The sequence below is a fragment of the Ornithorhynchus anatinus genome, chromosome 3, assembly GCF_004115215.2.
Source record: "Ornithorhynchus anatinus isolate Pmale09 chromosome 3, mOrnAna1.pri.v4, whole genome shotgun sequence".
Lineage (NCBI taxonomy): Eukaryota > Metazoa > Chordata > Mammalia > Monotremata > Ornithorhynchidae > Ornithorhynchus > Ornithorhynchus anatinus.
The window spans coordinates 77784914-77808072 of record NC_041730.1 but is presented as its reverse complement, the minus strand read 5'-3'; the positions used below and the strand labels follow the sequence as shown (position 1 = coordinate 77808072).

General features: G+C 50.7%; 1 protein-coding gene across 1 annotated transcript in view; it reads left to right on the top strand.

Annotated features, from left to right (window-relative positions):
* The first annotated feature begins 20032 nt into the window (after positions 1–20032).
* CDHR1 (cadherin related family member 1) overlaps positions 20033–23159 on the top strand; it is a 39596-nt gene continuing 36469 nt past the window's right edge. The window contains exons 1-2 of the mRNA XM_029059324.2: positions 20033–20093; positions 20374–20469. Coding sequence (XP_028915157.1) covers positions 20033–20093; positions 20374–20469 — 157 coding nt within the window. The remainder of the gene's footprint in view (positions 20094–20373; positions 20470–23159) is intronic.

Sequence of the window (23159 nt, the reverse complement as noted above, 5' to 3'; positions counted from 1 at the left end):
GACCAGGACCCTGACTCTAATAATCATGTACCCAATCGATCGTATTTATTGAGCACCTACTACGTGCAGAGCACTGTACTTAGCACTTGGGAGAGTAGCTCGTTGTGGGCGGAGAATGTGTCTGTTTGTAGTTATATGGTACTCTCCCAGTACAGTAAGCGCTCAATAAGTACGATTGAATGAATTCATTCAATCGTACTTATTGAGCGCTTACTGTGTGCAGAGCACTGTACTAAGTGCTTGGAATGTACAGTTCGGCAACGGATGAATGAATGAAGGAATGAAATAAGAGACTTGGTAGCCCCTGACATGTTTTGGAGTTGCTGGTGCCACTTCCGGGGTAAGGCAGCAGGCCTCAGGTTCCGCTGAGGAAAGGAGGGACAACAGGGTGGGGTGAACTGGAGTAAATGGTTCAGCTTCTTCAGCCTCGAGTCTCCCTCTTTAAGTGGACACACTGATTCGGCGTACTCTGGGTCTGGTGGGAGGAAAGAAAGGAGCACGGGGAGGTGGGGAGCTATTGCTAATCGGTCATCTGTGTGAGGTTGTGGTCAAACCACTGGGTCATCTCTGGGCAAGGTTCTGGATGTCCATTTGAAGCATTCACTATAGGGCTGGAGGGCAACTCCGTAGTCATCCCTCTTGGAGGGTGGCCACCACACAGGTTTCCGGTCAAGGGAGTCTCCAACACCAGGCCTCAGTCTTGCTGACCCCACCAATAGTCTCACTCCCATCTCTCCCCTGGGATGGATCTCTGGGGGTGATAAGGACTTTTGGTTGGTTGCTAGGGCAGATCAGAATTGGTGCTGGAGCAGCTGCAGTCAATCTGGTCACAAGATCAGACCCCATTCTAAAATCCCACACGTTATGTGGTCCGAGGGAGCAGCGTGGCCTAGTGGATAGAGCACGGACCTGGGATTCAGAAGGCCGTGGGTTCCAATCCCAGCTCGGCCACTTGTTTGCTGTGTGACCTTGGGCAAGTCACTTAACTTGTCTGCACCTCAGTTCCCTCATCTTTAAATTGGGGATTAAGAGTGTGAGCCCCATGTGGGACAGTGACTGTGTCCAGTCTGATTACCTTATAACTACCCCAGCACTTAGGCACTTGACAAATACCATAATTATTATTATTAGTGAGTGAGATCCATCCCCGGTCCTCAACCTCCTGCCTCCCTGACAAGAGTCACTTCAGTGGCCCCTGTTCCAACTGTGAAAAACCAAAGGAAATAAAAAATTCACTTTCAGAAGAGACCAGTGGGCATGTGTGGCATTCAGAGGGGCTGAGCCAGGGCTGAGTGCATGTGACCATATGCATCTTTGCTTTAAACTATGAACTCCTCCACCTGGACTGGGCCATTGGTGGACTCTTCCTCAGTCAGACTCAATAAACATAGAATAACACCCACCCTGGTGTGGAAGGATTCCTCTCTCAAAGATGTCACGTTGCCCTTTTCCTCATCTTGAGCTGAGGCCCCTAAGAAGGTCGTGGCTCCACTCTACAGTGGCCCTGGATCACTGAAATCCCCAAGGAAAGGGAGCTTCAATTCACTCTTCTCTGGGGCTGCAGGAATTCTTGGTCAAAGCGTTATTATAATGTTGGTATTTGTTAAGCGCTTACTATCTGCCGAGCACTGTTCCAAGCGCTGGGGTAGACACAGGGGAATCAGGTCGTCCCACGTGGGGCTCACAGTCTTAATCCCCATTTTACAGATGAGGGAACTGAGGTACAGAGAAGTTAAGTGACTTGCCCACAGTCACACAGCTGACAGGTGGCAGAGCCGGGAATCAAACCCATGACCTCTGACTCCCAAGCCCGGGCTCTTTCCACTGAGCCACGCTGCTCCGAGCCATTTCTGATTCATAGCGACCCTATCGACGAATTTTCCCCAGAACATCTTATCTTCTGCCATAATCCGTAACCTTGCTAAAGATTCTTTCGTTATCAATGTTATGGCTTCTAGCCATCTAGCTGCTGGTCTGCCTCATCCACATTTTCCCGGGACTTTTCATAAGCATTAGTGTCTTCTCCAGACTATTAGTCCAAAGAGAGCAGTTGATGCCCTAGTTTAATTCTGTTTCTGCAGGCAGTTCTCCCTGAGACCTCTCACAGATCACTGCCCTTCTCGGGGGGGGGTCTCAGTTTTTCCAGTTGTGAAATGGGAACACTGCTGGTGTGGCCTAGAGGAAGAAGCCTTAGATTTAGAGGCAGGAGACCTAGATTCTAATCTCGGCTTTGACTCGAGCCTTTTGGGGGACCAAGGACTAGTTGCTTAGCCTCTCTCGACCTCAGTTCCCTCACCTGTAAAATGGAAACAAGACACCTACTCTCCATATGTCTTAGATTGTCAGCCCTGGGTTGGATAGGAACTGTGTCTGATCCAATCATCTTGTAACTAACCCATCGCTTAGCACAGCATGAGTGCTTGACAAACAACACAATTATTATCACTATGGATGTCCCTGGTGGAAGTCAGTGTGAACTAGTCAAAATATAGCTATAAGCTCCAAGCCAATACGATGTTCTTCAGACACAACATCCAGATGATTATGTATTCATTATTGTTATTATTATTATTGTAGTATTTGTTAAGCACTTACTTTGTGACAGGCACCGTTCTAAGAGCTGGGGTGGATACAAGCAAATAGGGTTGTACATAGTTCCCGTCCCACATGGAGTTCAGAGTTTCAATCCCCATTTTACAGATGAGGTAACTGAAGCAAAGAAAAGTGAAGTGACTTGCCCACTGTCACACAGCAGGCAAGTAGCAGAGCCGGGATTAGAGCCCACGACCTTCTGACTCCCAGACCCGTCCTCAATCCTCTATGCCATGCTGCTTCACAGATCCACATCCAGCCTGGGCACCAGCACCCCTTCCCCAGTCTCACAATGACCCATTCTGACCCTGTTTCCAGATGCCCATGAGGCTGCTGAGTTGGGACTGGACTGATTTAGTGGAAAGAGCACGGGCTTGAGAGTCAGAGGGTGTGAGTTCTAATCCTGGCTCTGCCACTTGTCTGCTGTGTGACCTTGGACAAGCCACTAAACTTCTCTGTGCCTCAGTTCCTTCAGCTGTGAAATGGGGATTAAAACTGTGAGCCTCACATGGGACAACCTGATTACCCTGTATCTACCCCAGTACTTAGGACAGCGCTTGGCACAAAATAAACACTTAACAAATATCATCATCATCATTATTAGGTGGGATGGGGTATGATAGTCCTAGGGGGAGCGCTCTGCATTAGAGTGACATTATTTTCTATCGTTGGGAGCCTAGCAGGGCACCCATCAGCAGGGACTGGGCGGAGCCTGCTGGTAAACCTCCTGAGAGGGAGATTCATTCCACTTCCTATAAAGGGACAAGTAAGAAGGATTTACTGGGGATTAGGCATCTTAAAGACAGAGAACCACGTGTCCCCTGAAGAGAGACTGACTATGAAGACTCGTGTATGCCCCGTGTCAACCCATCTTAGTTCTCTTAGAGACAGAGAACCATATATCCCATGAAGAGAGGCTGACTATAAAGACTCGTGCTTGCCCCGTGTCATCCCAGGTCTGCCTTCATTTTCCTGAGTTCATTCATGAGTTCGAATCCCAGCTCTGCCACTTGTCAGCTGTGTGACTGTGGGCAAGTCACTTAACTTCTCTGTGCCTCAGTTCCCTCATCTGTAAAATGGGGATTAAGACTGTGAGCCCCACGTGGGACAACCTGATTCCCCTGTGTCTACCCCAGCGCTTAGAACAGTGCTCTGCACATAGTAAGCGCTTAACAAATACCAACATTAACATTAATTCCTGCTGTCTCTTGTCCCCTGCTCTCCACCTGAGATGGAATGGATACCCTGAGGATGTCCAGTGCAGCCCCGCCAGCTTGCTGGCTTCTAGGCTTTGTCTCAGAGACTCAGCAAGGACCTTGTAGGCCCAGAGGAATTAGGTTGGGGCAGGGGGGGAAGGGAGGGGGTGGGTGATGAAGAAGAGGACAAAATCTGGGTGGCTCTTGCTGTGCCCTTGCCTTGTGCTTTGGCTCAGGAACCCCCATTCTTCTCTGTTCACTCTGGGGAGCCAGGTTAATGAAAGGGACAGAGAAGAAAAAGAGTGACAAAATTAATTTTGAAGGCACCCACGATGTATCTGAAAAATAATACAATTTTGATTTAAAATTTGGGGCAAAATTGTCATTTTTGACCCGTGAAAAGTGCTTAGTATTGTGCCCTGAACATAGTAAACACTTAATAAATACCATTGATTGATTGAAAAGAAATACATTTCAATGAGTTCACTAAAACTAGGATGGTTGGGGTAATGATCTGGATAATTTGGTGGAATTGAGAAGAGGGATGGTGTAGTGGATAGAACACGGCCCTGGGAGTCAGAAGGTCAAGCATTCTATTCCTGGTTCCACCACTTGTCTGCTGTGTGGCCTTGGGCAAGTCACTTAATTTTCTCTACGCCTCAGTTACCTCATCTGTAAAAAAGGTTTAATAGTGTGAGCCCAATGTAGGACAGAGGTTGGTGACCAACCTGATTAGCTTGTATCTACTCCAGTGCTTAGAACAGCACTTGGCACATAGTAAATGCTTAACGAGTACCACAGTAATTATTATTATTAGATAGAGCCTTCAAGGCTCTGGAGGGCCAGGTGAGGTTTTCTACGGATCATGGGTCGAGACTGCCCTAGGAAACAGCAATGCTCATTTCCCAAACAATTCCATAAAATAATAGTAATTATGGTACTTTTTAAGCACTTCAATCATTCATTCAATAGTATTTATTGAGCGCTTACTATGTGCAGAGCACTGTACTAAACACTTGGAGTGTACAATTCAGCAACAGATAGAGACAATCCCTGTCCAGTAATGGACTCACAGTGCCAAGCACCATCCTAAATGCCAATTAATCAGATTGGACATAGCCCCTCTCCCATATGGGGCTCACACTCTTAATCCCTATTTTACAGATGATGGAATTGAGGTCCAGAGAAGTTCAGTGATTTGCTACACAGCAGACAAGTGACAGAGCCGGGATCAGAACGCAGGTCCTTCTGACTCCCGGGTCCGTGCTGTATCCACTAGGCCATGCTGCTTCTACGGGTAGAGACTGGAGAGGGTGAGTGGCACCGTGCGAGCCACCGAGGCTGTAAGCAATTCCCCCAGACTGGTTCATGGTCCGGAGGTGCCCGCCGCTCCCGTCAGCTGAATCCGTCCATCTACTGCGGCTCCCACTAAAGGAGACACAGGGCCCAGGCTCGCCACACAGACCTCCCTTAGCTTAGCCCCGCTGGGAGCCCCCCAGATCTTCACTCTCAGCCCCCTCTTCGCTCTTCACTTCTTTTTGGGGGGAGCGGTGGGACTGCCCTGAGATAGTGGGCCTGAGTGTGAGCCTCTAGACCCTAAGCTCGTGGTGGGCAGGGAACGCGTTCAATGCTTAGTAAGGTGCCTGGAACATAGTAAGCGCTTAACAAATACCGTAATAATAATTATTATTATTAGGGAAATAGCACAGCATAGTGCCTAGAGCGCAGGCCTGGGAGTCAGAAGGTGATGGGTCTAAACCCGGCTCCTCCACGTGTATGCTATGTGACCTTGGGCAAGTCACTTCACTTCCCTGGGCTTCAGGTACTTCATCTCTAAACTGGGGATTGAGACTGTGAGCCCCATGTGGGACAGGGGCTGTGTCCAATCCGATTTGCTTGTATCCACCCCAGCACTTAGTACAGTGCCTGGCACATAGTAAGCGCTCAACAAATACCACAATTACAATGATAATAATAATAATTATTATTATTCTTATTATTACCAAATCCGATACACTGAACTCTCCCAAATGCTTACTACCTGTCTGTAAACATTCAAATGAATCCCTGGCCTCGCTCTCGCCGTTGGAGGATCTGACCGGTTTGGCAGGGTGGGAAGCCAGTGACCTGACTTGCTCTCTTTATTCTTCCCCCCATTTCCCAGTCCCACAGCACATGTTCATATCTGTAGTTTCTTGATTTATATTCTTGTCTGTAGAATGCCCTCTAGACTCTAAACTCGTTTTGGGCAGGGAATCTGTCTGTTATCCTTATACCCTACTCTCTCAAGCACTTCGAACAGTGTTCTGCTCACAGTAAGCACTCAGTAAATACGATTGACCAACGATTGATCTGGACACGTCGAATGGAGTCATCACTTTTCTGATTAAACCAGAGCACTGGTGGAACGGGGCTAATCTCTTACTGACGATTGGATTCCATAACGAAAATAATCATAATGTTTGTTAAGTGTTTACTCTGTTCCCGACACTGATGTTGATTCAAGATAATCATGTATCAGGACCATGATTATCATGTAAACAGGACCGTGTGTCATCGTCCCGTGCCCCTCTCCCCTTTCCCCCTCCCCATCGGGGCTCAAAGTCTCGAAGGGAAAAATTGAATCCTCATTTTACAGATGAGGAAACTGAGACACAGAGAAGTTAAGTGATTTGCCCGAGGTCATACAGCAGGCAAGTGTTGGACCTGGGATTTTGAGCCCAGGGCCTCTGACTCCAAGGTCCATGCTGCTTCTTGGTCTCTTTCTCAGACAGCCCCGTCCCTTTGGGTCCCCCGCCCATTCTCATCCCCTCCGCATACTTCTTACCCTCTGCCAGGACGCGGGAGGAAGAGAAGGAAAGACTCGGAGAAGCTCCACTCCATCCCCAGTGTCAAACCAGGGAACTTGGCTGTAGCTAGGTCCTCAGAGGCTGGGGCAGGAGCTCCCTTGGACAAGGGTCGCCTGTATGTCATCCGGAGGGAGCTGGGGGGCCGCTGGCAACTCTTTGGTCCTCACACTTTCCAGATTTGCCCCAGAGGTTTTTATTTCAGTGTCCCTGCTAAACCCCACATTCCCCCCAAGAGTTTCCCCCAGGAACCCTGCCTGTCAGGTGTACCTGCCCAGAGAGGACTGCATTTTCTCCATCCCAGGGCTCCCGGGGGGGTCCCACTGGAGCGGGAGCATGGAGGAACTCGGCCCTGGGGGACTCCCAACATGGGGGAGATGGAGGTGGTCTGCCCCCTCTGCCTTTCCCAACAGTCTCATATCAGTTTGGGACAGGGGTCTTCCCAGAGCTGCGCCCAGAGCCCCTGCTGAGGAGCAGAGGGTCAAGGGTTCTAATCCCACCTCTGCCACAACTCTGCTGTTTGACCTTGGGCAAGTCACTTCACTTTTCCCTACCTCAGTTACCTCATTTATAAAATGGGGATTGAGATTGTGAGCCCCCCCTTGGGACAAGCACTGTGTCCAACCCAATTTGCTTATATCCTCCCCAGCGCTTAGTACAGTGTTGGCACATAATAAGCACTTAACGAATACCACAGTTATTATCATTAATTATTATTATTATTATTATTATTCTGAGGAGTGATTCGATGTGTGCCTGCTGTGGAGGGAGGCTGCTCAGCACAGCTTAACCAATGTGCAATCCTTCTTGGAGATTAGGAACTGGGGGTGGGGAGGGGATGGGGGGAATGTCAGTCAGTCCATCAGTCAGTCATATTTACTGAGCACTTACTGTGTGCAGAACACTGTATTAAGCGCTTGGGAGAGTACAATATCACAATAAATAGACACATTCCCTACCCACAGTGAGATTACCATCTAGAGCGGGGAGACAGATATTAATATAAATAAATAAATGACAGAGAGGTACATAAGTGCTTTGGGGCTGGGAGGGGATATGAATGAAGGGAGCAAGTCAGGGTGACTTTAAGGGAGAAGAGGAAAAGAAGGTTTAGTCTGCTAGATGTCTGTTAAAGCTGCCTCTATGGTTCCCCCAAAGCAGGTGTAGATCCACACCTCGTGCAGTGCCCCTCAACGCAGTTACCACCCAGCATCCTGGTACTCAGCCTGGTCCCACCCAGCACAGTGCCTCCCAGCCCGATTCCACCCAGCACGATGCCACCAGACCAATGCTACCCATCCTAGTGTGATGGCAGCAGCTAGAAGCCTCCCAGCTTTGGCCTGGACTTTCCAACTTGTGTTGCACTCTCTCAAGTGCTTAGTACAGAGCTCTGCCCACAGTAAGCACTCAATAAATACAACTGATTGATTAACAATCTGGTTCCAGCACTCAGCCCTCTCGGACCAGTGCCTGCCCTGGGGCCAGTGACAGGATAGGTTGCATCTCCATTAGCCATAAGAATAGTAATAATAATAATTATTATTATTATTATTATGGTACTTCTTAAGTGCTGTGCCAAGCAGTGTTCTAGATGATGGGGTAGATAGTTTCTAGACTGCGAGCCCTTTGTTGGGTAGGGATGGTCTCTATCTGTTGCTGATTTGCACTTTCCAAGCACTTAGTACAGTGCTCTGCACACAGTAAGCACTCAATAAATACAACTGAATGAATGGACGAATAGAAGTTAATCAAGTTAGAGACAGTCCCTGTCCCACTTGGGGCTCACACTCTCAATCCCCATTTTACAGATGAGGTAACTGAGGCCCACTAAAGTGAAGTGACTTGCCCCCGGTCACACAGCAGACATACAGTGGAGCCGGGATTAGAACCCAAGCCCTTCTGACTCCCAGTCCACTTAGCCATGTCGGGCTGCTGGGCTGCCAATCATGGGCCGGGGGTCGGGTGACGGGATCCCTGGAAAAGACTCCACGGCTCTCTTGGCAGCAGGAGCCACCAGACCCCGAGGTAGCAGGGATTGGCTGAGGAGCTGGGAGAAGCGAGGGATGCGGTTACCCCGTTCCAGGCTGGGGGGCAGGGAGTGCCTGTAGCCGGTGGGCTGAGCCTGGGTCAGCTCCTGCACTTTATTGCTGGTTAATGTTCAGAGAGGAATCAGTCCATTTCCTCATTGATCTGCACTTCTGCACCGTGTCACCGCCCTCAGACACACACACTCACACGCACGCACACACACCGCTCTCGATAGCGTTTATCAGGGGAAATCTGTTGTGTCCTGGTCGGGGATCCAGGCCATCTCTCTCCAGTAGTCCAGCCGAACCTCTCCTCGGCAGCTCTTCTGCCAGACCCTCGCCCTCAAGAAACGCTCAGTAGCCCAACTGAAGGCTGAGGGGCAGCTATCTTTCCTCTGGTTTTGATTTGTTTTAAAGGTATTTGTTAAGCAGTTACTATAGGCCAGGCACTGTACTAAGCTCTGCGGTAGATACAAGCCAATAAAGATTGGACACAGTCCCTGTCCCACCTGCGGCATACGGTCTTCATTACGACTGAGGGAACGGAGGCACAGAGACATAAAGTGACGTGCCCAAGGCCACACAGCAGACAAGCGGTGGAGTCGGGATTAGAGTCCAGGTTCTAATGGGAAACATCGTGGCGTAGAGGATAGAGCAAGGACCTGGGAGTCAGAAGGTCATGAGTTCTGATTCCAGCTGTCTCCAACCTGATTTGCTTGTATACACCCCAGTGCTTAGAATAGTGCCTGGCACATAATAAGCCCTTAACAAGTGCCATAAGTATTATTATTATTATTATTAGGTCCTTCTGACTCCCAGGCCTGTGCTCTATCCACTAAGCCACACTGCTTCTCCAGTTCTCTGCCTCTCCTGGGCCAGCCTGGCGACAGTGACCCTGATCTGCAGGGTGGCTAGGTACAAGCATCGTTAGCCCCAAGAGCCAGGACCAGTTACTCTTGCCACCCCCCCATGCCCATGACCTAGATTTGGGGTTGGACCTGAAGTTGGGGTGGTTATGGGAGAACTGCCCTTGGCCCTGTAGGTTTGTCCCCCTCTTCAAAGCCTTATTGAAGGCACATGTCCTCCAAGATGTCTTTTCTAACTAAGGCCTCCTTTCTTCTTCTCCCACTCCCTTCTGCGTCACCCTGACTCGTTCCATTTATTCACCTCCCCCTCCCAGCCTCACAGCCTTCATGTAGAGAAGCAGCGTGGCTTAGTGGAAAGAGCACGGGCTTGGGAGTCAGAGGTCATGAGTTGGAATCCCAGCTCTGCCACTTGTCAGCTGTGTGACTGTGGGCAAGTCGCTTCACTTCTCTGTGGCTCAGTTACCTCATCTGTAAAATGGGGATTAACTGTGAGCCTCACGTGGGACAACCTGATTACCCTGTATCTACCCCAGCGCTTAGAACAGTGCTCTGTACATAGTAAGCACTTAACAAATACCAAAATTATTATTATTACATATCTGTAATTTATTTATATTAACATCTGTCTCCCCCTCTAGACCGTAAGATCACTGTGGGCAGGGAATGTGTCTGTTTATTGTTATACTGCACTCTCCCAAGGGCCTAGTACAGTGCTCTGGACCCAGTAAGCACTCAGTAAATATAACTGAATGAATAAATGAATTGTCACAAACCAGGCTGGGTTAGGACGTAGCCCTTTACTATTGTGAGCTCTGTGAGTGGAGCTGCCGGCCTTCTCTCTGGCAAGTGTGACTCTGGGCAGGTCACTTAACTTCTCTGAGCCTGTTACCTCATCTGAAAAATGGGGATTAAGACCGTGAGCTCCACGTGGGACATGGACTGCTTCTCACCTAATTAACTTTATCTACCCCAGTGCATAGTACAGGGCCTGCTGTACAGTTAGGGCTTAAAAAATACCCTTAAAAGCAAAAAGAGTCCTCTAAGTTCGGAGGGCAGCACTATGGACCTGATAGGTGTGCAATAAATACTAGGTGCGGGGATGTGCTGTTGACTCTGGGCTTAGAGGAAACAGTGCCAGGCAACAGCTGTCTATTCCCCCAGAGAAGAGGGCTCTGGAGACTCTCCAACAGATAGCTAGTTCCCGAGCTACAGTAGATGTGTGATAAACGTGATTGCTCCTACTGAGCACTTCTGGGAGCCCAACACGGCCTTAGCAGCCTGAGGGTAGCTGAAAAATACAAGTGACCTCTGATCTCAGGGAGTAACAGTTCAACAAGGGAAACGGGGCAGATGAGCCCAATCGATGCATTAACTCTGAAAGGCTGTGGAGTGGAGGGGTGGAATGTGGTTTGTGCAGGTAGTTTAGAGATTAGATAGAGTTCATTGGTTCACTTGTGTTTATTGAGCGTTTACTGTGTGCTAAGCACCACACTAAGCGCTGGAGAGAGTACACTATCAATGGCTGGCATTTGTCGAGGGCCTTCTAAAGTGCTGGGCAGTGTAATAATTATGATACTGTAATAAGTATAATAATTATGGTACTCGTTAAGCTCTTATAAGCACATCGTTAAGTATGTGACAGGCACTGTACTAAGATAAGGACTTGATACAAGATAATCAGGTTGGACACAGTCCATATCCCATATGGGGCTCCCTATTTTACAGATGAGATAACTGAGGCACAGAGAAATTAAGTGTCTTGCTCAAGGTCACACAGCACACAAGTGGAGGAGCTGGGATTAGAACCTAGGTCCTCTGACTCCATTAGGCCACGCTGCTTCTCAAAATACAAAGCCCTTGGGCGAGTACAACAGCCGAAAGACATATACATGTTCCCTGCCCTCAGGTTTACCATCAAACGGGGAAGTCAGACAAAATGATTAATCAGGGAAACCTATCTGGAAGAGGTAGCTTTGGGGTGTGCTTTAAAGGAGCCGAAGAAGGTGAATGTGGAGGCAACCGGAGAGTCGGGCTGGGCATCGGAAGACCTGGGTTCGAGTCTCAGCTCTGCCACTGGTCTCTCTTGTGAAAAATGACTTAATCTTTCTGGGCCTCAGTTTCTCACCTGTAAAAATGGGGATAAAATAGATTATGAATTTCACGTAGGACAGATATTATGCCCAGTCTCATAACCTGGTATCTGTCCCAATTAATCAAAAGCATTGAGTATGCAGTGAGTGCTTAAAATACCAGAATTATCATTATACTATTAATATTTATTAACAGAGGGTAGAAGCAGGGCAAGTGTTTGGTGCAGAGGGCTCGGAGACAGGAGGGAGAGTCGGAGGGTGACGGTCGGCTGAAGCAGGGCTCCTGGAAGCCTGGAAATGCGTTTGAGCAGGGAGCCGAGGAAGTTTGAAGTTCCCCAGTCAGAGTCTCTAGGTTGATTCCAAGGCACTTGAGAACTCCTACAGGGAGGAGAGAGGCTGCGAGACTATGAGATGGAAATGGCAGGAGTCCCAGCCGAGGCTGACACCTTCCTCCCCAAGCCTCCTCCACCCATCAGAAGCTGTGCTTCTCTCCCGAAGGGTGGGCACAAGACTGGAGGCCAAAGCCTGGGCCCACTCCCCGGCCGGTGGGCGCGAAAGTACAGGCTGGGATTTCCCCATTGCGTGGACAGCGGGATGAGGGATGGACAAGCTGCCCAGTGCTCCTGGTGTCCCACAGTGGACGAGGTGGCCCCAGCCCGGTCCTCACCTTCATCCTCATCCTGCCCCAGCTCAGCTCCCTGCTGTCCAGAGCTCAATGGGCACCCAGGGTGGGGAGGGCCTGGCTCAGGCCAGAGTTCTCGAGGCCCAGCAGAGTGAGAAATGTCCTGGAATCCCTTAGGCTTCCATCTCTCTGGAGCCACCAGGACCTCAAGCGCTTAGTGCAGTGCTTTACACACAGTAAGTGCTCAATAAATACGATGGAATTGAATGATCCTTCCTCTGGCCCCTCATGCAGGTGATGTGCATATAGCTATAATTCTGTTTATTTATATTGATGCTATTGATGCCTGTTTACTTCTTTTCCTGTCTGTCTCCCCCTTTCTAAACTGTGAGCCTACTATGGGAAGGGATTGTCTCTCTTTGTTGCCGCATTGTACTTTCCAAGTGCTCTGCATGCAGTACAGTGCTCTGCACACAGTAAGAGTTCAATAAATATGCCTGAATGAATGAAAAGGCCTGGCACTTATCTTTCATTCATTCATTCATTCAATAGCATTTATTGAGCACTTACTGTGTGCAGAGCACTGTACTAAGCGCTTGGAAAGTACAATTTGGCAACAAATAGAGACAATCCCTACCCAACAATGGGCTCACAGTCTGGAAGGGGGAGACAGACAACAAGCAGACAGGCATCAATAGCATCAGAATAAACAGAATTATAGTTGTATACACATCATTAATAAAATAGAATAATAAATATGTACAAATATACACAGGTGCTGTGGGGCAAGGAAGTGGGTAGAACAGAAGGAAGGAGTAGGGGCGATGGGGAGGGGAGGAGGGGCAGAGGAAAAAGGGGGCTCAGTCTGGGAAGGCTTCCTGGATGAGGTGAGCTTCCAGTAGGGCTTTGAAGGGGGGAAGAGAGCTAGTGTGGCAGACGTGTTTGCTCAATGTTCAGCCCAAGCCGGGAGCCTATTTCCTGCCCATGCAATGAATTTGCACGACAGAGCATGATTGGAGGCATCCTGGAGCCAGGGCGCGGTGGTTGGGGCAGGATGGGGAAGAGAGATGGGTGGGGTTGGTCAGCAAGCACTGCAGCTAGTCACCAGCCTTTGGTGGCAACCATGGCCAGCTGGCTAGGACTCTCTGGCCCCCAGAGATGGAGGAGGACCAAGGCCTTCCATGTAGTCGCCCCTGGAAGCGTGGCACCTTCCAGCCGGAGGCCTAGGGATGGAAGCTGAGTTCCTGAGGGATCAGAGAGGGATCAGGGCCCCTTACCTGGCTGCAGGAGCTGAGCCAGGCCCTCCGATGTCATATATGTCAAAGAAGTTGTATGGGAATGCCAGGTGGGCATATGAGCATTTGAGGAAGGAGATGGCTAGAGTGTGGCCACAAAGGGATTATGGTGTATCCCACGGATGTAGCTGGATCAATCAGTGGTATGAACTGAGCACTTACTGTGTGCAGAGCACTGGACTAAGCCCTTGAGAGGGTACAACACAATAAAGATGGCAGACACGATCCCTGTCTGCAAGGAAAAGCAGCGTGACCTACTGAAAACAGCCCAGGCCTGGGAGTCAGAAGGACTTGGTTCTAATCCCATCTCCACCACTTGTCTGTGGTGTGACCTCGGAGAAGTTACTTAACTTCTCTGTGCCACAGTTACCTCATCTGTAAAATGGGGATTAAGACTGTGAGCCCCATGTGGAACATGGACCTTGTCCAACCTGAGTAGCTTGTATCTACCCCAGTGCTTAGTACAGCGCCAGACATCCAGTAAGCATTTATCAAACAACATTTTTTTTTTTAAAGAAGGAGTTTACAGTCTAGAGGTCATTGCTGACTATGAAATGCTCCCGGATAAGCATCTAGAGGAGTTTTGACAGCAGAATGATCTGGGTGACACTTCCTGAGAGTTGAAGAATTGGGCATTCCCAGAAGGCTTGGCGACATCTGAAGGTCAACAGAAACTATATGTCAGTTTCAAAGATAAGATAAGAAGAGATAGCAGGACCTGGTGCTTAAGCATCCTGAAAGCTCCTAAACAAAGTACGGCGTACAAGGGTATATATGGACTGAGATCCGGAATTTCCCCATCCTCTGAAATTCCATGTATGGTTTCCTAGCCTCGCCCGGAGTCTGACCAGTTAAATGTGAGGAAGATTGGGTGTGCCTGTGTGGGTATATCACGGAAATAGCTTCCCCTTCTAGACTCTAAGCTCGTTAAGGGCAGGGAACGTATCTGCTACAGACAAGTGGTGGAGATGGGATTAGAACCAAGTCCTTCTGACTCCCAGGCCTGGGCTGTTTTCAGTAGGTCACGCTGCTTCTCCTTGTAGACGGGGATCTATCGTGTCTGCCATCTTTATTGTGTTGTACCCTCTCAAGGGCTTAGTCCAGTGCTCTGCACACAGTAAGTGCTCAGTTCATACCACTGATTGATCCAGCTATCTGCTCTCCCAAACGCTTAGTACAGTGCTCTGCCCATAGCACGCAATAAATACCACTAATTGATGTGCTAGAGAACCAGAATGAATCAAGAAAATTGTGATTTCCTTGTTGAACCCCGCCACGTGCTCCTTGACTTGCATTAGGCTAACGTAACCGATCTGGGGGTAAATCTCAGAGTAGTATAAAATGGAGAAGCAGTGTGGTCTAGTGGAAAGAGAACAGGTCTGGGAGTCAGAGGACTACCATTTGTCTGCTGTGTGACCTTGAACAAGTCACTTCACTTCTCTGTGTCTCAGTTACCTCATCTGTAAAATGGGGAGTAAGACTGTAAACTCTATGTGGGACATGGACTGTGTCCCACCAATCTTGTATCTACCCCAGCATTTAGTACAGCATTTAAGAAATGTCATTAAAAAAAATCTAAATCCCAGTGTTGGGATGGCACGGGGTTCTCCAATGGGCACTACCTGTGTCTGGGGCGAGGAGTGTGGATGGGGCGGGGGTGGGGGGTGCCCCTGCTTCTCTCCAGTCCAGTCCCTCCAGAAATGCCATCTTTGAGAAGTGGAGGCTGGAGCTGGCCCGGTCACTGGAAATAAATCCTACCCTGCCTCTGACTCGGGGGCCCTACTCGCCCCACAGTCTCAGGGGCCAGTAGCTGCTGCTCTCCCGATTCCTTATGCTTCCGATGTCTTAGGCTCCTCTCCTGAGACAGATCCACGCCCCTCACCCCCTCATCCCGAGACCCTCACTCCACTCCCCCGGCCCTGCACCCCACACCTTGTCCCTCTGGCTCCCCCCGAGACTGACAGCCCCTCAAACCCAGAGATTTCAGCAAGCAATGCCACACACACACACATACACACATCCCTTCCCCTTCTCTCAACACTGTCTCCACTCTATTTTGTTCATTTCGGTGGATTGATGGAAAGATCAATCTACTATCTCCCATTTCCCTGGACCCACCCACGCAAGGTAGGGAGGAGTGGGCCCTGTTGTCCCCTTTCACAGATGAGGAGACTGAGGTACCCAGAGAGAGTGAGTGTGAGTTCCTGAGGCCCCGGTAAGGGTCGGGGCTACGGGACTCTGGTAGATAATTCAACGGTGCCCTACCACCAGATCCACCGATAAAATACATGGAGGACATTGATCCCCGCTCTGCCACTTATCAGCTGTGTGACTGTGGGCAAGTCACTTAACTTCTCTGTGCCTCAGTTACCTCATCTGTAAAATGGGGATTAAGACTGTGAGCCTCACTGGGACAACCTGATTACCCTGAATCTACCCCAGAGCTTAGAACAGTGCTCTGCACATAGTAAGCGCTTAACAAATACCAACACTATTATTGTTATTAATAATAACGGTAGTATTTGTTAAGCACTTACTATGTGCCAGGCACTATAGTAAGCACTGAGGAGAACACGAGCAAATCAAGTTGGACGTAGTCTCTGTCTCATGAGGGGCTCACAGTCTCAAATCCCCCTTTCCAGATGAGGTACTGAGGCACAGAGAAGTGAAGCGACTTGCCCAAGGTCACACAGCAGAGAAATGGTAGAGCTGGGATTAGAACCCATGACCTTCAGACTCGCAGGCCCATGCTCTACCCACTATGCCATGCTGACCGGAGCAGAACACTCCCCGCGTTCCCAGTACCAAAATTCATAGGGTAAATTAAGATGAGCCAGAGCAGGGAAGGACGAGATGAACCAACCTGGAGATTCTAGTGAAAACTCAAGGCGTAGTATGCTCACTGGCCGTGGTTGCCGCCACTTCCAGGAAGCTGCCCTGGGCTGCCCAGCACCGGCAGGAGACAGGTGTGGCGAGGATAGTTGGGGGCGGCTCGGTCTACGGAAAAAACACTAATGGGAACGATGTGTCTCATGCATTTCTTCTTCCCGTCCACTCCCTCCCACTTCCCAGGCACGAGACCCCTGTTCTTCCCATCACTGTGGCTGAGTGGAAAGAACACGGGTCTGGGGAGGCAGAGGACCTGGGTTCTAATCCCGGTTCTGTCACTTCTCTGCTGTGTGACCTTGGGCAAAACAGTTTATTTCTCTGTGCTTCAGTTTCCTCATCTGTAAAATGGGGATTAAATCCCTCCTATTGTGTCCAACCTGATTATCTTGTATCTACCCCAGGGGTGAGTAGAGTGGTTGGCACACAGTAACTGCTTAACAAGTAACATAATTATCTTCAAAAGCCTTCTGAAATGGCAACTCTTCCCTAACTTCTCATCTTCCCTTTGAATTTCCCCCTCTTACTGCTTCACTTATGCACTTGAGTCCTCACTCTCCATTCCACTTCCTACTGCCCTGTCATACATAGCCTTTAAACTCTGTCGCGTCTCCTCGCTGTAATTTATTTTAGGGCCTGTCTCTCTGGCTAGACTGTAAACTCCTTGAGGGAGTTCCACTGTACTATTCTCTCCCAAGCACTTAGTACAACACTCTACACCCAGTAAGCAACACATAAATACCACTGATTGTAGGATGCCCCACCCATCTGCCAGTACTATCCTCCCGCCCCATACCCCTCCCAACCCGACTCTTGGCCCCACATTTCCTCTCTGGGCTCCTCCCCATGCTCTTTCCACTAAGCCACACTGCTTCTCTGGAAAGAGCCCGGGCCTTGGGAGTCAGAGGTCGTGGGTTCTAATCCCGCTTTGCCACTTAGCAGTGTCACCTTGGGCAAGTCACTTAACTTCTCTGTGCCTCAGTTACCTCATGTGTAAAATGGGGACTGAGACTGAGAGCCCCATGTGGGACAACTTGATTACCTTGTATCTCCCCCAGTGCTTAGAACAGTGCTGGGTACATAGTAAGCACTTAACAAATATAATCATTATTAAAGGCCCTGTCCTTCGGGCCTGGGCCGGCCTGCCCAGCTGGCGTTTTAGCGGGTGAATCTTGAACAGGCAGGGTCAGCTGCGCAGCAGAAGCCATTTCCACTACGCTGCAGGGCCTCAGAGGAAATTCCTCCCTGGAACTTAAAGGTGGGTCATGAAGAAGGTAAAAAGTTTAAGAGATTCTCAAAAGTGTTGAGGCCTTTTCTTGAGGACCGCTTATGTCTAGGAGTTGAAGGCAACGAGATGCAGTGTGGCCTAGTGAAAAGAGTGCTGGACTGCCCACGTTCTTGAACAGATCACTTCAATCATTCATTCAGTTGTATTTATTGAGCACTTTCTTTGTGCAGAGCACCGTACTAAGTGCAACAAAGAGAGACAATCCCTGCCCACAACAGGCTCACAGTCCAAAAGTGGGGAGACAGACTTCAAAACAAGTAAATAGGGATCAGTAGCATCAATAGAAATAAATAGAATTATAGATATATACACATTATGAATAAAATAAATAGAATTATAAGTATGTATATATACACATAAGTGCTGTGGGGCAGGGAGGGGGGTAGAGCAGAGGGAGGGAGTGGAGGGGATGGGGAGGGGAGCAGAGGAAAAGGGGGCTTAATCTATTCACTTAGTCTCACTGAGCCTCTGTTTCTCCATCTGTAAAATGGGGGTTTGATACCCTTTGGACTGTGAGTCTTGCGTGGAAGGCACCCAGACTGTGTCTGATCTGATTATTCTCTCCTCCAACGCTAGGCACCCAGAAAGTACCCAAGTAACAAGCAATCAGCCCATCATATTTATTGAGTGCTTTTTGTGTGTTGGGAACTCTACTAAGCGCTTGGGAGAGTACGGCACCATATAAAAGATACAATCCCTGTCTGCAACGAGTTTACTTAGTGGAAAGAGCACGGGCCTGGGAGTCATGGGTTTTAATCCCAGCTCCGCTACTTGTCTGCTGCATGTCCTTGGGCAAGTCACTTAACTTCTCTGTGCCTCAGTAACCTCATCTGTAAAATGGAGATTAAAAGTGTGACCCTCACGTGGGACAACCTGATTACCCTGTATCTAACCCAGCACCTAGAACAGTGCTTAGCACATAGTAAGTACTTAACAAATCCCATCAATATTATTATCATTATTATGTGTTCTATTCCCAGCTTTGCCACTTATCTGCTGCGTGACCTCGGGCAAGTCACTTCACTTTGCCTCAGTTCCCTCATCTGTAAAATGGGGGTGGAGGCTGTGAACCCCACATGGGACAGGGATTGTGGCCCACCCGATTTATTCGCATGCACCGCAACGCTTAGTACAGTGTCTGGCACATCTAGACGGTGAGCCCGTGGTTGGGTTAGGGATGGTCTCTATCTTTCGCCCAACTGTATTTTACAAGCATTTAGTACAGTGTTCTGCACATAGTAACCGCTCAATAAATACGATTGAATGAATGAATGAATGAATGAATGAGTTTTCCAGCGGGATTCTGCCGCTTTTGCCCCAGCCCCCCACCATCCCTTCCCCTTTCTCTCCCATCGGGAATTCTCCCTCCCCTCAGGCTGGACGCAAAACAAAGCCCCCTTGGGAAGGAGGGGTGTGGGTCGGGAAGGTCCCGCGTGTTTTCCTTTATTCCCGGAGCCGAGGTTCGGTCGGGGAAGGAGAGGTTGGCGAGACAAACGCAAAGCGGCACAAACACAGACAGTCGACGAAGGCCACGTGGATTTCGGTGTCCGAGAGGCACCCGCAGCTTCGCAGCAAGTAATTTTTCTAATTAGGCAGCAGGAAGGAGCTTCTCTAACAAGGCTGAGAAATAAGACGTGTCATCCTCTTAACCTCCAACATCTGCTCCTCCTCTTTCTGCTCCTCCTGCTTCTCCTTCTCTTCCTGCGCAGATCGCGGGGGCCCGCTCCGCCGAGCAGCCGCTCCCTGTGCTGCCCAGCGTCCGCCTGCCACTCTCCACTTCGGCCCCGGCCTCCACCTGCCATCCTCCGGCCGCTCCGGAGTCCACCTTCCATCCTCCGGCCGCTCCAGCGTCCACCCGCCAGCCTCCATCTTCCATCCCCCGGAGTCCACCTTCCATCCTCCGGCCACCCCGGCGTCCACCCTCCGGCCTCCGCCTTCCACCTTCCGGACGCTCTGGAGTCCACCTTCCACCCTCCGGCCGCTCCGGCGTCCACCTTCCACGCTCTGGCATCCGGCTTCCACCCTCCAGCCCCCACCTTCCACCCTCCGGCTGCCCCGGCGTCCACCTCCCACCTTCCAGCCGCCCCCAGCATCCATCCTCTACTCTCCCCTACCCTCCGGCCGCCCCCGGGATCCACTCTCCTGTCGCCTCCGGTGCCTACCGTCCACTGTCCTCCACTCTCCAGCCACCTCCGGTGCCCACTCTCCACCCTCCAGCCTCTGGCCACCCTCGCCGCCCATTCTCCACCCTCCACTTTCCAGCTACCCCCAGCATCCACCTTCCACTCTCCTCCCCCCTTCCTTCTGAGGCCGGCCGTGGTGGGATGGAACCCGAACGGTGTCCGTCTCTTCCCCTGCTGCTGGCGGTGGTGCAGGTCTGCCTGGGTGAGTGAGGGAGCCGCCCCACACCGAACCCCGACTGCAGCACACCGGCTTGGGGTGAGGTGGGGGCTCGGGCCTGTCCGCGTGGATACCGGCCGGTGGGCAGCCGCGGGCACTGTGGGGCGGGAGGTGGGGTCTCCGGAGCCCCTGCGGCCTGTCGAGGTTCACATGTTCATTAGTGTAACTGGGGAGCAGGGAAGGGGGCTGGGGACGGACGGGGTCGAGGGGCCAGGCTGGCGCAGGGTCGTCGGGGGGGGCGACTTGCCCTGCACTCTTGTTCCAGCCCAGGCCAATTACGCCCCATATTTCTTCGACAATGGAGCCAGCAGCACCAACGGGAACATGGCTCTCTTCAGCCTCGCCGAAGACACGCCCATCGGTCAGTGAGTACGGCCGGCCCGGGCGGCCGTCACCCCTGCATCCCTCTCCTCCGAGCCAGGGGACGGCACTGGGAATAACAGGCTAGGCCAGTGGGCCCGGTCTCCTAAACTGGGAGAAACAGACCCTGCCACTGGGCCCAGACCCCCGCAGCTCCCAGTCCACCTACCGCAGGGAGAAGCTTAGGCACAAGCTTTCAGGAGCTTAGAGGATTTCCTGGCTTTCCCAGAGCCGTCTGTGGGGAACTGGGTTTACGGCAGGATTGTTGAGGAAAGAGACTGCTCCCCCAGCCTCTCTCCTCCCTGTCTCCTCCTGACAGCCAGGGGCTGTCACCGTCATCCCCAGAGATGGTGTCTCCCCGGTTCCTCTCTGGTGTCCTTGGGCCGAGAAGGGGCTCCAGGCAGGCAAGCAGCCGCAGCCTCCCAGTTCCTGGGAGGAGACTGGGAGATACAGGGAGTTCTTGCCTGGACTGGCACCGGCCTTCCCCATCTTTCCTGGGCAGATCGGGGTATCCCTAGGGATATCCCTAGGCAGCACGCAGACTGGGGAGACCAGCCCCCTGCTGTCATAAGGGAGCACGCTCAATGCCTCCTGGACAACCAGGAGACGGATTATCGTCACTGCTGTTCTCACAACAGAGGCAGCAGTGTGCCCTCTTAATACTCATTGTTGATTAGCCCTTGGCACCTCGATTAGACCTCCGGAGATCTCAAAAGGCTCCAGCCCTGTTTCACATCCAGAGTCTGGTGTTAGTGGATGAGCTCGTGGTCTTTTAATAATAATGTTGGTATTTGTTAAGCGCTTACTACGTGCAGAGCACTGTTCTAAGCTCTGGGGTAGATACAGGGGAATGAGGTTGTCCCACGTGAGGCTCACAGTCTTCATCCCCATTTTACAGATGAGGGAACTGAGGCACAGAGAAGTGAAGTGACTTGCCCACAGTCACACAGCTGACAAGTGGTGGAGCTGGGATTCGAACGCATGACCTCTGACTCCCAAGCCCGGGCTCTTTCCACTGAGCCACGCTGCTCCTCGTATCTTATCAGATATGGTCTTATGGTCTTATCAGAACTAACAGAAGATTTAGATTGTTTTATATTTTATAGGCTCCTGCTTTTTCTTTCAGTTGTAAAAGTGATATATGGGCTCCTAGGAATCCAAATGGGGGACAGGGCCCCATAGGGTTAATTATAATGGTAAAAGTCCCAAAGGGGGATTGTTTGTGCCCCGTGGGTCTGGGGTCTGGGCAGGATGGGACTCCATCGTGAACCCTGCCTCTGGATGAACCAGGGCTCCCATGGGCCCAGTTTTCTAGATCACTATAACAGGGGCCCGTTGGCCTCTAGGGCTCATAAGTAAACCGCCTGGAGAGCCACAGGGGTCTCAGACCTCTGGTCCTAGTCACATTTCAGGTCTGAGTGTATGAAATGGAAAATGGGTGCCGATGGAGGTCGGAAAACTAGCCCGAAGCAGTGCTAGAAAAATACATGGACCCAAAGACTCAGGGTTACGGAGCCCTGGCCCAGCCCTGGCCCCCTGTCATGAAGAGACAGTCTTGACACCCACAGAGGGGGCTGATTCGCCCTCAGTCACAGGGCCGAAAAGCTACTGGAACAGGCAGAGAGGGACACAGTGCAGGGAAAGGGTATCTTTCTTGGACTGCCTGGGATTTTCTGGAGTAGGAGGAGGTGTGGAGAAGGGTATCATACTGGAACACATCCCCCCCACTACCCTCAAACAACTGGGAGGGAAGCATTTCAGAGGGACACTGCTGCAGGGCAGGGCCCAGTTGCCCAGTTGAACAATACATTTCACTCCAGAGTGAAACCCTTTCTATCTTGGGCCAGGGCAATGGCTCTTCCTGGTCCTGGAATGCTGAGGTTTGACTGCCAGGTGGTGTTTGACCTTTTTTTCTTACGGTATTTAAGTGCTTACTACGTGCCAGGCACTGTCCCAGATAATCATGTTGGACACAGTCCATGTCCCACATGGGGCTCTCAGTTTTAATCCCCATTTTATAGATGAGGTAACTGAGGCACAGAAAAGTTAAGTGATTTGCCCACGGTCACAGCAGACCAGTGGTGGAGCCGGGATTAGAACTCAGGCAGGTCCTTCTCACTCCCAGAGTTGTGCTCTAGCCAGTAGACCACGCTGCTCCTCTAAAGGAAAATCGAAAGGAGCTTCTGGTCATCTATCCAAAAGGAGAAACATCCCTTTGCCTCAGAGCTCCCCCAGTGCCCTCGTGGACCTCCCTCTCTCCCTAGTCAATGGCCAGACTCTCCTGAAAGAGGATTTTACACCCCAGCATGGACAGGCCCAGCTGAAAAGCTGAGATGTCTGGAATCAGGGGCAAAAGGGGAGCTCAGCTTGTTGCCCTGAAGGCTGGAGCTGGAGATGCATTCACTCCCATCCCCTTTCAAATAGCAACTTCAACCACAGGGCACTTCCTCATGAACTTCCTTACTCTTCTTCAGAGCCAGGGGGCTGGCGTTGGGAGGGAGGAATCTCCTGATTTCCATCCCTGCTGTTTTCATTGACTCTCTTCCTGTCCCCATTAAAAGGTAGGGAGAACAGGTGTCATCTCCATTTAACAGATGGAAAAAAACCTGGTGGTACGGAGAGGTTAAGTAATTCGGCCAAGGTCACACACTATGCCGGTGGCGGAGCTGGGACTAGAACGCAGGCCTCCTG